At 38.9% G+C, this 18,187-nt stretch overlaps 1 protein-coding gene across 2 annotated transcripts in view; it reads right to left on the reverse strand.

Moving 5' to 3' along the window:
• The window catches only part of ephb1 (EPH receptor B1), a 170,901-nt gene that overhangs the window by 24,232 nt on the left and 128,482 nt on the right, over nt 1–18,187 (reverse strand). Inside the window, exons 7-11 of one of the 2 annotated variants that reach the window (XM_081597723.1) lie at nt 12,585–12,747; nt 8,757–8,865; nt 7,725–7,789; nt 2,076–2,198; nt 761–1,008 (exon numbers count right to left, since the gene is read on the reverse strand). In XM_081597723.1, the coding sequence (XP_081453849.1) occupies nt 761–1,008; nt 2,076–2,198; nt 7,725–7,789; nt 8,757–8,865; nt 12,585–12,747 (708 nt within the window). Of the gene's footprint in view, nt 1–760; nt 1,009–2,075; nt 2,265–7,724; nt 7,790–8,756; nt 8,866–12,584; nt 12,748–18,187 lie in introns of both variants that reach the window. The other variant, XM_081597722.1, reaches the window with a different exon arrangement.

An 18,187-nucleotide genomic window follows, 5' to 3' on the forward strand; every position in this document is an offset into this window, starting at 1 on the left:
ATAAAAGACAATGATCGAGATACATACGCTGTCACTCAAACACCCACATATGAGAGAGACGTCCAGTGCCGAACAGCTTCATCTGCTCGAATGTTAATTTTTCCATTTCCTCCTTCTTACCAATTGTATATTAGTTTTAATTTGCATATTGATACAATTCTGGGCTCTGGTATTCAAGTATCCATCTGTCCAATATTAACGCTTGGCACTCTTATCCCTGTCTAAATGCTCTCAATCGTAGGCTTTGAACCTTTGAAACAAAACAACAATTAAGAGGGTAAGAAGGGATCGATAGAAACACAAGTCGGATGCGGTGGTTAGCAAAGCCAACTTCAAAGAACCTATTTAAACCCACCATAGATCAAAGTGAAATAGAATGCCAATCCATGAGATTGAAGGAGGGGAAAAAAAATGTTGAATATTGATTAAGCCGCATGTCAGCTCAATCATCACTATGAAAGAAAGAGTCTATCAATAGCTTCAAAGGTTATTAGAGTAAATAAAGGATGATTAACAAATCTGTTGTGGAAATTTTAAAATTATAAATGACTGATAGCATAGGGATTTTAATTAAATACTAAAATAAAATACATAAAAATAAACATGTTTTCAGTGTGTACCAGCTCAATTAAAACGGCTCAATCTAAATTATACTGAACTAAACAAATTCCAACATCAATTTTGTAATGAATTTATAGGAACATTTCATCTGATTCCCATAAATAACTACATGCAACTCGCTTTCATAGAGTTTACTCACCCTTAGGAATGAGTCAAGGGCACCATTCTCCATAAATTCTGTGACAATCATGACTGGACGGCTCTTTGTGACGACGCCCTCCAGACGGATAATGTTCGGATGGTCAAACTGGCCCATGATGGAGGCTTCAGACAGGAAGTCTCGCCGTTGCTTTTCAACGTAGCCAGCCTTCAGGGTCTTGATGGCCACATAGATCTCCCTCTTACCAGGCAGCTTCAAACGACCCTTGTACACTTCTCCAAATTCGCCTGGTCAGAAACAATGGAGCATAGTGGAGCTGTCATCAGAACGAAGAGCCGACCTCCTTGATCAGTTCAAAGTCATTGTAGTTTTTTTCAATTAGTCACACCTTAGATGCCCTAACGTGCTCATTCGTTATGTGTGCTTCAGGCATGCTGAGTGTTTTCTTACACGAATAGTAGTGCTGATCTGCTAGTGATACTCACAACAGTGTGGTTCCTTCTGACTCACAGCAGTCACCTTATCATAAAATACTGCCAAGTGTCTTTGTATTCCCAAACTGAAGGAAATCAGCCAAGAACTATCTAGTAAATTTCTGGCACCAATTTCATTAATTATCACCAGCTTGCTGTCCTGTAGAGACACCACACCAAGATTTCAGCAGAAACGGAAATCCTTAATTAGTTAGCCACCTTGCTTTCTTATCTTTACCCGAACTCACACCTAGCTTGCTGAGTAAGCCGTGGTTCGGGAGCTATTCCAGGTCCAATCACACTACTACTATTTTTGCATCATAATGAAGGAGCACAGAATGCTCTAGTGCCTGTAAAACTAAAGTGTTTCCAACTATAGGGAGAGGCATGAAATAAACATGAACACAATGCAGTCGTCTGTTTAAAGATGTTCTTTCAGAACTGCTAGTAACCAATCATATACTTTAAAAGACATCGTGAATTCAATTTAAACAAGGGTCCACACTGTTTTACATGTAAATTTGATGAAAGTGTGGGATTGAAGGCAAAACATTGCAATAAACAACACTATTATTCAATAAAATAGAATAACAGAAAATGAACTGAAAGGCTTGAGTTATTCTCCTCGGGGTCCCAAGCATAACCATGTTGCTGGTGCGCTTGACTTTGACTGTTTGTCAAATAAATCATGACTGATTTATTTGACAAACAGTCAGACTCTCTGACCTACCGCAGATACAGGTTAAACTCAATGGCACACAGACATGCACTTGAAATACAATATGCAGAAGCATCTGGAATCACAGCCATCCACATCATGTCTCAAGAAACAGCAAATGTGTACACAGAAATGTGTTGCTTCAATGTACTGTTTGGCATACCTGCACCGATGACCTCCTCAATCTTGACAGTGGAGACATCAATCTCTTTGGCGAATTCTCGCACTGCCTCGTTAGGGTCCTCGTAAGTGAAGGGGTCAATGTAGATCTTCATTCCCGGTGAGCCTGAGAAGTGGGTCGGGCAGCCCAGTGGGGAGGGGCAGTTAGACATGTCGGCTCGCAAAGAGAGTTCTAGGACAACCAAAGCGCTCAGTGAGCTTTTCAAGAAGGAGATAGTCTTCCTTTACACTTAAGTGAAATATTCTATACATGTCTGATATATAAAATTAGTCCCTAGATTGTAGCTTAAGTCTCAATATGACAAAATGTTGCAACCTCTACAAGCTCTTAGTACTGGAGACGCTGATTTCTTTAGAGCCCAAATCAGCAACAAGACAGAAAATGACACGTGAAAATATATTTGCCTTGTACAGAATAAGTGGTTGGTTACAGGGACAACTTGCTTCAAAGAAGAGAGAAAAAAATCTTTGCTGGAATAAAATGTGAAACTAGAAAAGAAAAATAAGAAAGCAAAGCATTAGAGGCGACATAGAGTCTACGGTGTATAGAAAGCATAAATGTATGCCTTTTTTTATTCCTTTATCCCTTACACTGGCAATATCTGCTCTTTCATCATGGTAGAACCAATTTTCCAGCAGCGTTTTGCTATAGGAGCTCATAAAAAGATAAAACTACCATGCCATCAACAAGCTCTTTATGCAATTCTGCAACAAGCGGACAGTTCACAGACCGGAGATGTCTTTCCAAACGAAGGAAAGGTTTACTGTGTTGACGGGTTGGGTGGGTGGGGAAAAAAATACACTTGTAAACAAATTTAATATGCTTCAAAAGGACGAACAGCCAGCAACCAGACATGAAATCATCATCTCTGCTGTGACATCGAAGGACAGGCCAGTTTCATAGGGGCTGCTTAATCCAAACTTTGCCAGCTATAATTTGAATAAACCTGTCTTCAATCAAGTAAAATGTATGCCTGCTCATTTGCATAAACTACACAGAAGGACAGAAGGGTCTCAAGAGACAATGTGAGGGTAGGTTCCAGGGATCAAATTACCTCACCTTGCAGTTAACACTGTAATTGCTTGGAACCCAGTTTAGGTTAATTTAATTCATCATTTGATTTTGTTCATTGCAAAGAGTTTTTAGAGCTTTGCTTTGAATACTGTCTTACTATTTCCAAGGGTTGCCAGGAAAAAGCTTGATATTTCAACAGGGGAACCATTTCTGGCTACAAGCACATGTAAAGACACTTATAGTCTCAAGCTAAAACTGAATCTCAAACTCTGCCCACCCATTACTTTCTAACTCTTACTCTAGAGTCCACTTTTATCTATAATTTAAAACGCAAACAGTTTATTTTTCTGCCTCCCTATGGCATAGCCCTGGTTAACTGGACTCATCTTTTTCTGACCACTGGCTAAAAACATAGACTCTCAATTTAACATGAATATTTTAAAGGGACCTCGTCTAAGTGTATGAAGTAAATGTATCTGAACATCATTTCTATCTTTACCAACATAAAAACCTTGTCCTCTGTAGGAAGAGGATGCACAGCTCTTCTCATGGACTTTGAGGTATTGACCAAAATTTTGCAGTTTTCTAGAACATCAGCATCAATTAGACTGTGTTTTTCTTTTATAAAATTGAAAACATGAACATATAAGGGAAAATATATGTTGTCATTCCTCTTATGTAACTTATAGTAATCAAATATGTAGCTCTTTACTCTGTGCTAACTAAGGTCAACTCTTCGTAAAAGATGTGTAGCTGCCTAGTTGTGCAAGGTTACATTTTTACTTCTGCCACGAAGAAAACAGTCTTGAGTAATGAACATGTTCCATTTAGAATGAAAAAGGGATATTATCACAGAACAGAAATTAATCGAAACTTAGCAATGCTTCCTGGCGAACACGCATAAAAAAAAAGAAAAAGGAAAAGGAAAAAAAGCTTCAGAACAAAAGCCTTAAAAGCGTGGACTTGTGTGAGAGTTGTCCTGGAAGCATAGAGCGAGTTTGTGCAATTTAAGTCAGTTGGTTTTATTTTTATTTTTTGGCTGATTAATTAAAGTTACATTTTACCGTACAGTACTTAACCATGAAATTTTCTGTCATTGACCTATTTGTCTGCTATGCTTGTTTACTAAGTGGGTCTAATGTATTCACAAATCAACCACATTGGACCAGTGCTTCCAATGATCTAATACAACTGTGGGGCAAATCAAATTAGTGGTCTTTCTTAACAGGATTTACATTCAGTCTTAAGACAAATAGGAATTCCGGCTTTTTTTTTAAAGCTAATCTTTTTAAGTTAAAGAACCGTTTCATACTTTCAGCAAGGGGACTCACTGTCCACCAATTTATTTTCTCTGACAAAAATTTAATTTCCATACGTCTAAGCATTAATGAAGAGCTGGCAATTAACTGTTTTCTGTGATTATATTTGTTGAGGAATTAACAAACAGCAGCAGGGCAGTATATCCCTACAGTGGGTTCATTTTCATTTCATGTCTGTCTAAGAAGCAGACTAATCTACTTTAGTTGCTCATGGTATTATGAGCTGAGGTTCCTGACTCAATCTAAACTAATTATCCATTGTTTGATGTTGGAAAATCATCTGTCACACACTTAGGCCAATTAGTGTGAAACTCACTCTCAGTTTGTATGTGTTAGGGTTTAAAAGGCACATTGGTGTTTTTGTGCTATTTTGTGAAGGCAATGTCAGTGAAATATCTGGGTTCTATTGCAACTCAGCATCTTTCAAATGGAAAATGGTAGGGGTGTAACACTGAACAGAGATACCTTTTGAGACTTACAAAACCTTTATTTTAAAATGTTCTTTGGCATTAGGACCACAGGCGTAAAAACTGAAATATATTGACTTGTCAAATAAGTAAGGCAAAAGCAGATTCTTAGCATTCCCCAAAACAGTTCTTGAAGTTACTCTTGCTTTGTGCATAATCTTGTCTAATAGGCAATGCATACATTGCTACAACCATACTTCTTAATAATATAAAAACCTGCAAATGCTACCATGTCTGCCAAAGTGTAAAATACAGCCCTCATAAAAGTTAAACAACAAATGTGCTATGGAATCCAGCAAGCACTAGTTTTATTTGGTGGGTTTCCAATTTCATTAGCTAATTAAAAAAATAACAAGTATGGCCGTTTATTGCAAAAGCAAGACAGATTTAGAACTTTAAAATTCAAATGATTCCTTGATGAAAGGAAAAGAGAAAAACATGCAACAGCATTAATGGGGAAATTCTCAGAGTCCACTAAATTAGGTCACCTTGGTTCATCATGTGAACTATTATTTTTTTTATTTCATGTGTTTACCAGTTTGTTTGTTTCAATATCCCACCTGGGGTACAATGCAATGTAAAAGGTAGCCATTCAGTTGCTTCTCAAAAGCTACTTAATTTACACAATGAGTAAGACATCATAAGGTGTGTGTAGGTGTGCGTGCGTGTGTGTGTGTGCGCGCGTGTGTGTGTGTGTGTGTGTGCGTGTGTGTGCGTGTGTGTGTGTGTGACAACATCTGGAAAAGCAGGCAGCTGGATGAAGCACCATTTTTGGAAGTTTATATAAAACAATTGACGGAGGGGCTCTCTTTTATTGTTGTGCTGAATACTGACATTATCAAACTGTCACTCAAATCTTAAGAGAATAGAGGAAAACAAAACACCATGAGGTGTTGTGGCGATAGAGGGAGTTTCTGAGTGTAGGAAGTGTGAAGGTTTAACAGTCAAATCTGTGCATAGGACCCGTTATAAAGCATTTCATTTCCTTTTCATTTCAGATCTCTTGCTTAGGTGTACAGTCCTTTGAACCTTAATTTTTTACAACCTGCATTATGCTAATTGAATCAGGCTCACCCAAATAAAGTTATGACAGAATTGACTCCTATAGTTCATGTCCACAGCGGCTTTAATGAGCCCCAAGCTGCCACCCTTCTGTGACTTTGACACAAAGTAACTGTGTTGAAACACTTTGCTGTGTCAGGTTCAACAAAACTCAATTCCCCGGGTGAGAGTCCCTTTCTCAGACTGCTTGGTTGGCAGATTGTAGAGCTTTCATATGGGCTACAAAGCCTGTACACGTTCCTTTGTGTGCATGTGTGCGTCTGAGTGTGCCTGAGATTATTTGTACGCCCCTCTGGGCTTTGTGTTCCTCATCAGTGCATGCCCGGAAAGGGCTTAGACAAGACTCAATCATGGATATCACGCACCCCGAAGAAATTTTAGTCAATGTCACAACGCACAGGAGAGGCAATTACATCCACAAATATCTACCTGATCAATTTAGTTTTATGACATCTCTATTTTAACTTTACGCTGAACATAATACTGTACCTTGTAAGTATATTTATACACCTTGGACTATCAAACACTCTGATAGACATATTCATATTCAAAGCTGCACTAGACAGCAATTTACTCCCTTCATTTAGATATATTAGGGTAAAAAAAAAATGCATTTTTTTTCACATTTTTCAAATCTATTCTCTTTAAATGTATTGGCTTCTTTATGGTGGCCACATAAAATGCCCCCCCCCCTTGGGAAACGGTCCAGGGTGTACCCTGCATCTCGCCCCAATGGCTGCTGGAGATAGGCATCAGTCGCACTGTGACCCTGCATGGATAAGCAGGTCTAAATAATGGATTGGTGGATCTTTTAAACCTTTTTGTTGTCTTTCAAAGTATTATATTAATAAAGCCCATTGTTCTCTGAATCCTTCGGGAGATGAGCCTGCACCTAGATGTATGAAAAAGTCTGCTTTGATAAATAAACTCCAACTTTTGCATTATTCTTAGTCATCACTCTTCAGTTTTTCTACTTTCTAATTTGTAATTCTAATGTGTTATTGTATTGCATTGTTCCGGATCTGACAGCAGACATCCATTAAGTGAGGGAAAGTCAATAAAGCCTAATATGTTGCATAATTACAATAAGAAAAACACAGCACAATTTTGAGTTGCCAGTCTTTTACCACAGTGTATTGTCCACCACTTCCTGCATAAACAACCATTATTTTAGAAAATTTATGTAAACATGCCGGGGTGACTTCTGCATCGTTGCCATTTGCAGACTCGTGTTTAATCTAAAATGTGCACTGTGATAATAAAAGGGATCACATTTAAATAAAACAAGTGAGAACAGGTTGTAAAAGAATTTAGTCAAATTTCCAGGTCCATTTAGGTATCCTCCATTTCACTGCATACAATTCATTTTTCTTTTGGCATTCTAAATGAATTCAATAACCCGACACAAACTGGGAAAACCTACATACACACCGACTTCTTCCTGTGTTAGGGAAACAGTTCTTGTCAGTCTTGCCTGTGCCTACTATTGCTGTAATAATGGTGCACTATTAAATGCAATACAATACAAAGATTTGTAAGCATGGTTCACCATGTTAGTGAATGCTTCATTTTCAGAAAATATTTCATGTTTTACCATTCAAACAAGGTCTGAGTCATCAAGAAATCATACTACAGCTGTTCATTTTCATGGTTTAGGCCATTACACAGTAGAACACAGTTTTTTATATGTGTAGACATTTAAAGAAAAAAAATGGTACTGTAAACCAACCCTTTAGCAATTGTGACTGCAATTATCAGAGTGGACTGACCTCTTCCTGTGCTGTAATGTTGCAGCTTGTCACTGTACACTGCCTCCTTGCTGTATGCTCTTTTCCTGAGAGAGCAGCAAACATTGAAAGAGAATATAAGAGTTGATATGATGAAAGGGAAGACGGCTCATGATGTTCTGTGCTGCCTGAAGATGACGCAGATGAAAATAAATCAGTTTCAGCGGATACCAATAGCAGATGAAGTTTATGAAAATGAGTTGATTTTTAATTAGACCTTGATAGGATCTTTTTTTCTTTTCATGTCTCCTCTGCTTCTGCATCAAAAGAGGCTGCCCTATTTGATGAGCACTTGACTTGCTCAAACTCGCACATCACCGGTGGAAATTTAACTTTCATATATTTTAAGTGGAGCAAGACAGGAATTTGACAATGTGACAAACTGCTACAAAAAGAGATGGGCTTAATGGGGCAGAGTTGTCACAGTCTCTATGGAAAAGAAGTCTTCCTTTTAAAATGTAACAGCTTTTGCATTTCTATCAAATCTATAGATTTTTTTGACATCCTTCTATTTGATCTCTTCATTTTACTTAGGGTAGGGAAAAGGAAACATAAGAACAATTCCTGCACTGTCCAAATATAGAACCTTTGTTGTTTTCCAGTTCATAATTAATCCAACTCAAAATGACCAATACGTTATTTTATTTCAACTTCATTTAGCTTTTCCATGATAGGCTTGAGATCTCAACAAAAAAAATGGGCATAACATTAGCATTAATGTAAACAAAATTGACATTAACTAAAGCTGAAAAGTTCTACAGAGCAATCTTAGCACTTGACTGACACCGGTAAAGTAAGCCAATATTGGCTGGGTTACTTTGAGAATACATACAATAATTGTCAAAAACCTTAGTACACACTGATACCAGTAACCAGCCAGTGTCAAGGGGTGAATAACAACTTTTATTCGTTCATCATTCATCTCAGTGATCATTCATCTCAGTGACAGCAGTAGCATGAATAATACTTTTCACAATTTAGTACAAAAGAGAAAATAAGGAAAACTCTGGTTACCTGCTGCACACAATGGAGATGGCAATAAGCGAGACAATAAAGACCACTCCAGCAGCTGCTGACCCAGCAATCAGAGGAAGCTGTTCCCTCAGCTCAGACTTGAAGTCGTCTACACAAAGAAAGGGTAGAAGGACATATAATGAAAATGAAATAAACTGTAAATGATACGCATGCATACACACTCTGTTTATTTATCATATATATTTGTAGATTTTCTTGTTTTTGTTTAGTAAAAACTAGAAAAAAGGTGGCAAAACATTTTTTTTGTAACAGATTTAAATTCTGCTGAGAGGTGCTATCGGAAACCCTGTTGTGTTTGACTAAGAAAGTGAAAGGGGAAAAGAAAATAGCAACGCAAGAAAATTTGAGAGTGAAAAAAGATCGAGGAAGACCTTACAATCTTCTCCACTGGTGTATGTGTCATAAACAAGTGGACAAGGAAACAGTTGTTGAAATCTTGGCTTTCCAAGTGTTAAAGAATGCCATTTACTGTCAGTCATCCACTATTTTATTTTAACTAGTGTTGACTGTGGCAGGCCTGGAGGACAACCTAAAAGTGCAAAGGCAGCAGAATCCTCAGCTATCTTTTAGTGCGTGCCAGTCTTTTTGCGACTTTGAGACCCGGAGCACAGTCGTTAAAGCAAAATCACAATTTAGCATGCTGAAGGCAAATCAGCAGCTTCTAAATCCCATCCCCCATGCAGGATGGACGCATTGGATTAAAGTGATAAAGGGAGACCTAATGCATCTTGGGAGTAGTGTGAGAGCTGCAATATGTGAGGGAGCTCGATATAATATGAATTGGTTGCTTTTTTAACTTGCAAGTTTTTCAAGAATATTTCAATAAAACATTGTGAATAGCTTTTTGCAGTTTCCCGGCACTCTTTCTATTATGTTTTGATGCATATTCGTTGTGAGAGGTCTACATAAATCTTCCCTTTGAGAACACCAACTTCCCTTGACAGTTTGAAATCACGCGAAAGGCTCTTCCAGTGGTAAATATGTTCCCATAACTTTGAGACTTACTCCTGGTGCACGGAGACAAAATAAAATATCTTCCTTAAAAGATCGGTCAAGTTTCTTCTATGACTTTGTGTGTCCAGAAAAGTAAAGAGAAAATGATGAAAAAATGTACAATAATGTCCTGGCAGGAGGACTCAAAGGATTAAGAAATACATTTATTGGAAGAGAGACAAGGTGTTTACTTTATGAGGAAATGAAGTGGTTTGACGGCAGGAGAAAAGACTGGTAAGAGGGGCCAGGAGGTGGAGGCGAGGGTGTTATCGTCGGCTGTCCTCTGGTGCCTGCTGCTAATTGCCTTGACGAATGTCGTGCTATGGCAACCAGCCAAGGGATGAACCATAAGCAGCATGAGCGAGTGTGAGGTATGCGTCCCCATGTGTGACTGCATGCATGCGTCTAAACTCACAGTCATGTTTGAGAGAACGATCATTTGTGAAGAGAGGGTGAACACAGGGCCCACAACTGTGCCTCCACATCTGCTATGCACAGGTAAATAGCCAAAATGATAAGCTCTATCACCTGACATTTTTCTCTCCGTTAAAACTCAACCGTAGCATAAAGTATTGTGATCTTCATTACTAATAATACCGCTCGCTGTGAGCCATCCCACCAGCCCAACCAAGGTGCAATGTCCATTACACTTTAAGACTCATTTACTAGTAATCTAAAATACCTGTCAACCACTTAAAACTACAATTAGGAGCTCTAAATCCTAATTTTGCTGATAGGCCTACCTTTATTGTTCTTGAAATGCTGTGGACATTGCTGAGTATGCCCACAGCCTAAGTGAAAACACAAAAGGGAACTTAAGCACATTTATTTGCGTTACATATTCATGAACTATATCTATATGACATAATCCCTTCCAGTGTTAACTTAAAGGGATTCATGCAGAAATTCTGAATTACTGTACTGCATTAATGCGCCATGGTTCAGAGGCGATCAGCATATGGCACTGTATAGGCGTAATGGACGCCCAGATTACTTTGATAGCTGCTTTGAGATCATCCGACTTGTTGCATATGGTATCGGTCATCTTCCTCTTGACGAAAGGTCTGGGGAGTTTGCTGGTCAAACCAAAACAGGAAAACCATACCATTATGGAATACCATTGAACTAGCTTTTGGCTCCTTTGGTAGTGTGTGCAGGTGTGAAGTCCTGCTGGAAAATAAAATCGGCATTTTCATCCAGCTTGTCAGGAGAGGGAAGCATAACGTTCTCGAGAATTTCCCAGTAGACGGCTGATTGACTGTGGACTTCAGAAAACACAATGGACCAAAACCAACAGATGGCATGGCACCCCAAACCATCTCTAACTGTGGAAACTTCCCACTGGACATGAAGCAAGCAATGTGGATTCTTTATCTTTTCACTGTTCCTCCAGAGCCTGGGGCTTTGATTTACAGATGAAATGCAGAATTTACATTCATCTGAATAGAAAACTCTGGTCGATTTTGCAACAGTTCAGTTCCTTTTCTCCTTAGTCCAGGTAAGATGCCTCTCATGTTGTCTCTGATTCAGGAGAGGCTTGATGTGGTGAATGTGCATTTGTAACCCATCTAGTATTTGCGTATGTGTGTCAGGAATGGATTTCATATGACAGTACTCTCAATTGTTGAGGAACCTTTTCCAAACACCACGTCTTCCTTCCGCTCAATTTTCAGTTAACATGCTTGATTACAGAACTCTGTGAACAACCAGCTTCTTCAGCAATGACCTTTTGTGGCTTACCTTCCTTGGGAAGGGTATCGATGACAGTCTTCTGCACATTTGTCAAGTCAGCAGTCTTCCCCATGATTATGTAGCCTATTGACCCAGAGTGAGCGACCATTTAAAGGCTCAGGAAGCCTTTGCGGATGTTGTGAGATGATTAGCTGATTAGGGTGTGACGCCATAAGTTTCCATTCCAGTGACCTTTTTCACAATATTCTAGTATTCTGAGACACTGAATTTTGAATTTTTCTCATCTGTAAACCATAATCTCAAAAAATTCCTACAAGCAAAACCTGGGGAATATATCACTCCTTGTGTGAGGATTCTATCTATAGTTACTTTCTGTACTAGTACAATGTGGAAACATCTTTATAACCTCTTTAAGTATTAGGAACTCTGGCCATATCAGAGATTGGTGTGGTCTTCTAATAAGTAAGAGTTTTTCAGACACACTCAAGCTGTTTTGATTTCAGCACCAAAACCCCCGGCTGGGAAGCTCGTGAGGAATTGCTCCACCAAACTCACCAAATCTATTCACACCCTTTTTGCAGTGACACTAATGAATATAGCTCCAGATGCTTGCCAGCTTACCAGGTGTTTCAGCCTATTTTCCTTTGCCAACTGCCCCCTGCCTCTGATGCCCAGAAAAAAAAGAAAATTAATCTAATCAACTGCTAATCAGAGCTATGTGTTCTAGTACAGTTCTCCGGGAACAGAAGGACAGGGTAAAAAAAAAAGCCCCAAAAACAATTAGCTAGGCATTTTAAATGAACCACAGTTAGCTGCACAAAGAAAAGATACTCTGCATTCGTCATGTTCATAGCTCCCACACACACTTACATCTGACCCTGAAGGAAATCAATTTTGCTGTGGAAATAGAAGTGCAATCAAAAACTGTGTTTTTCCTTCCATTTCTTTTGCTAATAATAATCCAACACCAAACACAAAGAGGTGTCCATGGGTGCTAGCAAGAAGAGGGTGTATATGTGCGTGTGTGTGTGTGTGTGAAATAGAAAAAAAAAGAAAAGAGAAGGAGAGTAGGACAGAGAGATGAGCAGACAGAACTGATTCCTCTGGCTCCACGGTCCTTACCATCTGTGAGGGTTTGGAAGCACATCTTGCTGCTGTATTTGCCAAAGCCAGCCACAGTCCGCGCCCGCACCTGTACCACGTAAACTGTACCCGGCCTGAGGCCCTCCACACGTGCAGTGTTGGTCTGGCTGCGCAGCACAGTGGAGTTTATCTCTGCATGATCCTGAAAGAAGCAGTGAACGAAGAAAACATTAGCAATTACTTACTGTACAAAAGACACACCATCAACTAAGAAATAAAGGTTCATGAAAGGAATTAAATTTGACAGCAGCCACCTTGAAATTATTTGTTTTACAAACCTAATATCTGACAGAATTGGCTTAGCAAGGGTTGTTAATGTGTGGTAGATCTATATCATTGTTATGTGTGGCATAGAGGTGGTTCATGCTAAGTATTGTGCTTTTTTTTTTACAATTCTGTGGCAATAGTGGCCTCCATTCACAGCAACCAGGCAGCAACCAGACCAGATCTGGACCAGCTCTGGTCTATCTAGTTTACTCTGTTTATATATTTTTTTTTTCCACAGAAGAGGAATCAGTTAAGTTATGATTTTTGGTGTATTGAGGGGGTGGCTAAAGGGAAGTTTGGCATGAAGAAAACATCTGAACAATACAGGACATCAAGTTGCAGTGTGTACTACAGAACCTAAACCAACCACATAAATGATAGTGTCCCATTCATCCAATAACAAGCATGTAAAATATTGGAACCTGACTTTAAACAACATAACTTTGTGAGGCTGTTTAAAGTATGCTGATTTTTAAAAAACTGCACATAAATCGGCATGCTACTCAAGTACACTGAATTATTCAATAATGTGTGCGTATATATACGTGCAGCCACCTCTTAATTATAACTAATGTCTGAAAAATAGCCTTAATTCCATTTCCACGCTCAACAGAGTGAGTCAGACAGTCTGCTGCAGAGAAGTCTGGGGACTTGTTGGAGGTACAGAATCTGCTATAGGGGATCAGTAATAACTTGGGGCCTGTCACAATCCCGTAACGCAGAGTGAATATGACAGCCAGAAAATAAGACTGCACCTACACTACACCCACCATTGCAGGCCACTGATGGCTGCAATGCAGACAAACTGGAAAGGGTGGCCATGAGCAAAGGGCTGTACATCCCTGTGCCAGTAATTCTGTGTAACTAGAAGAAGTCTTTATTTTAAACTGGCTTAATAGAACATTGTTCAGTGTCAGAACTGTGCATTTTTGCCATCATGTATGAATGCTTAGAGAAAAAAAAAAAAATCAGGTAAGAAATAAGAAGAGGGAGAGGAGGAGGGGGTGCATGGAGGAGATGGAAGATGGCAGGAAGCGATAAGAAACTCGAGGCAGTGGCAGCCCACACTGAAATCATTATCCAATCTGATTGGTGTAATTGAATCATTCCGGTTGCTCCATCACTAAGCAGACGAGGTAAACATGGCTATGAGATCTGCTTCCATCCACCTCCCGCACACACATAATGATGTGTGCAATCACATTAACTCTTATTGGACACTTTGGGCTTGATGAAGACAAATGTTTGGGGTTGGGATGTGGGGGCATCACACCAGCAGGATTTCATTCTGTCAGTGAGAGGAAAAAACATATTTATAAATGGAACGCTGGATGTAACTGGTTTAGGGAGTTTAATCATTAATGTACTTTTCGGTGTTGAGAGCAGGCAAGCTGTTTTCAAATTGCTGCATACAAACACTTACGAGACGCGACTTCGTAGTAACAGCTTTTTTGAAAAAAAGTGCACCCCACAAGAGTCCCCGTGAGAGACTGAAACCCCTGCCATCAAATCATATGGTACCAGCCATGGTTAAAAGCACACAGACCCCCAGGGGTCAAAATTAGCCTATTTCTTCTTTGCCTTCACCAAGCCACACCCCCATCTGTTGAACATGAATGCAGAACAGGTGAGCAGACAGATGGCAAACCGCCAATGGGTGAGCTGTCCTTTGGGAAAGAATGAGCTCAGAATGGCCTCTTCATGCTGCCTGTCAAAAGGGGATTATGTCTCACGTACACACATACACACACATCTGCCACACAAAAATTAGCTGGCATTTGGCACACCAGCGGGTTTGAAGATAGCCAATGGAAAGCCTTGCCAGGAGGAGCTTCCAGCTATGAGAGGTCCTTCCCTGCTGCCAGTCAATTGGGGATTAGGAGGACCACACCCCAACTTACTAAATCAAGAGTAAGTTGCAGGTGGGAAGGCAGATGGCGGAGCAGCCAATCAAAATCATTGCCAGAGGTGACAGACAGGAAGCACTGTGGGAAATGATCATCAGAGCATTCAGCAAAGTGACAGAGCCATAACATATTATGGCTAGTCTCACTATAGACGTATTTTTAAATACTATCTGTGAACAGAAATGTGATAATTAATATTTAGGTTTGAATATGTTTATGTGTACTCTATGAAGCTATATAGCAGCCATACTTAGACTCTTTCATAGAAATGTGCTAATTAAACATAAAAAAAAGAAATAAACTGTAACTAAATTGCTCCTGGAATGGCTTACATCTTCTTAGATACAAATCCATATTACTACTATGAGAGAAATAGGGTTTGGTTTTATTATTGTTAATTTATAGCACGCAAACCTAGAACTAGAACCACTAGAATAGCTGTGATTTTCATAAACCTAACCATTGAAGTGGTACATTATTATTTATTTTTTTATGTAAGTACAATAAGATGTTACCAGTGGAATGAAATGTGTGGAACATTAACTGCACAGTAAAAAGTAACTTTAGGATCGTATATAACAGTATATAAGAATATTTTTCACCTGACAACGTTCATGGAAATCCTACAAAGATGAATAAAATTAGATAGGAAGATCTAGAAAGAAAGTAATAGGTGGTGATGCCAGGTCCAGTGGTTCTGTGTGATGTGTTTTTTTTTTCTCTGTAGAAAACTCATGACTTTCAGTCATCTCGTGGGCACTCAAATAATTCTTCAGCATATTTCCAATGCCTCTGCCTACAGCAGACTATCCATGATCAATGATCATATTCCCTTTAGATGTGACCTTGTTCAAAAGCCGAATTCATCCCAACCAAAATCCCCTGCACTCATTTTCTGCAGTGGTGCCAAAACCTGTTTCACATTCGTCTTTTGCTTCTTGCTGATTGTTCCACCATTTGAAAAGTATCACTGAAACCTTACACTGCTGCTTATATCTCCATGCAGATAAAAAAACTCCCCTTTCTGCAATATTAGGGGTGACATAAAGTGTTCAGAATGTCTGAACACTTTGCCATAGCTTTAAACCCTTTTAGAGTACTATCTGAAACAAATATCAGCTAATATTTATGTACTGTGATTTGTTACAAAATATTCCTACCAGTTCTTTGCATTTTAACTCAACTACTGTAGTTATGAACAAAGAGCAAAGTGACAGCACAGTGGCAGCATTTTGCATTGTTTCAATGAAGTACAATTTAACCCCTTGGCGATTTTTGGTATACATGGTCATAATTTCTCTTTTTGTGTCACAAACATTCCATAATTGAAGAGCTCATAAAGAGGGTCATATATTGTGAATGTCATGAAATATGAGTCACAGGCAGCTCATTTTGGGAGTTGGTGGGGTGGGGGGAGAATTACCCATTGCTGCTTTACATGTTAAACACAACAAGGACATGAATATTTAAATGAACCAAATGCAAAATTCTCAAAAATGTGTTAAAGCTTACATGTTATTCTAGAGATTTTTTTTTTTTTTAGAAATCACTGTTGGCAAAAATTTATTCATTTTCAGAAGGTGACAATGTGATCAAACAGTACTAGAAGTATGGTGAATTTTTCATTTTCACCCCTTTCTGGAGTCCCGAGTCCCTGAGTGAACAAAAGCATTTAGCTTTTGGTTTTGGGTCTGTCCAGTAAAATATTTTTTCTTTCAACTAATCTTAAACTGGCAATGTGTTTAACAAAAAGTGCCTTCCTTGTCAGACATTTGCTTTCACATAATCTGCTGTGATTCTTTTCAAAAAGTCGAGTTAAATTTTACTGGTTTTGTTATTTTATGTTTCACTTCATGCTTTGTGCGGCAATTTATTTACAGAAAGGCAGTAAAGATAAACAAAAGAATTATGATGTTGCTGCATGACTAGCTAGTTGATTCTAAATGTTTTCAGCACTGCTGTAACTCCACGATTTTTACATCGACACTAATTTCATAGAGATCATTACAACTGAAGTGATCTGGATTTTTAGGCCCTGGTGACTATGAAGCTCTACGGGGAAATACTATCTATTATTTTCTTTCATTTTCACAGTTACAGTGAAATCTGTAGCATTTTATCAGTTGAAAACACATCTCTCAAAGTCACCACTTTAATAAAGCCCTGTGAGACATCATATCTGATTCAAAACTGAAAGCTGTGTCATATTGGACAACAAAAATGATTTTTTATTTTACTTGTGTGTCTGTTTTTCAAAAATTGCCAACCAACCCAAAATGCACAGCATGGCCACTTGGCGAAAGGACAAACATGGTGGGATACCATGTGTCCTCTTCACAGGCTCAAACAGTTGCTTGCATGCAAATAACCGGCACACACATAGACAAACCGAGGAGTTTATGAACACAAATTCTAGTATTTCTAGTTTTGTAAAACAAAAATAGCTCAGGAAATTGTTCCTTTAATCATGTCATTGTCAAACTGCTTATAATGAAACTAGCTAAGACCCTGATAAAGTAGAAATGCTCTAAAACTGACATTTAAAACGTACAAATTCTATCTTTTTTACCTTAGTTTATCAATCGTATGTCTATTAATGTGAATGCATTGTCTTTTTTTCAAGTTAACTTTCTTTAATTCTCTCTAATCTTTAATATTCTTCCCCATATACTTTGCAACCATCTTCCTTTGCCATTATTCTTTGCATACATTCAATGTGGGAGTAAAAATCAAGAGGGGGAAAAAAGTAAGCATGCACAAGAAAATGTGAAGACTTTTGATTGAGGACTGTGGTGTGGTAAATAAAGAACAGTATTCAGAGATGAACTTGCCCCTCAAACATCTACATGTATCCACAAAATGTGGTCAACTTGAGAATTGCGGAAAGTAAGTATATAAAGTCGCCTTTTAATTTGTGTCATCACTAATTTTACACGGGAGAGTTCATTGTGCCCAGCATGTAAAACCTTGGATTTTTGCCTGCCTTTCCTAACACTGCTGCATGACTTCACTATTGTTAACCAGAATGGATCCACCTGCAATGCTGGTGGGTTTTGCACATACACAACTACACAGACTCACACCCAGCTGTATACACACACACACGCACACCCCCACGCACACACACACACATACACACGCACGCACGCATGCACCCTCTTCCTGACACCATCAGAGCTGTCTGCAACCAGAGCGGGTGGCTGCTCTGCTCCAGCCTAATGGAGGGCCTGACCTCCACTATGTAGACTTATTTCCTCCCTCCCCAAATTTTCAGGCAACTAGACGAAAAAAAGGAAGAGAAAAGATAGGATGAGATGTTTCCCCCCTTTCCTCTGAAAGGGTTTAAATCATTTAATCTTGCTGTGCAATTTAAGGTCCTGGGAACACTTACTTTGGAATAAGTAGGCA

Source organism: Poecilia reticulata, chromosome 17 (genome assembly GCF_904066995.2).
Source record: "Poecilia reticulata chromosome 17, P_reticulata-male-v2, whole genome shotgun sequence".
In the NCBI taxonomy this organism is placed as follows: domain Eukaryota; kingdom Metazoa; phylum Chordata; class Actinopteri; order Cyprinodontiformes; family Poeciliidae; genus Poecilia; species Poecilia reticulata.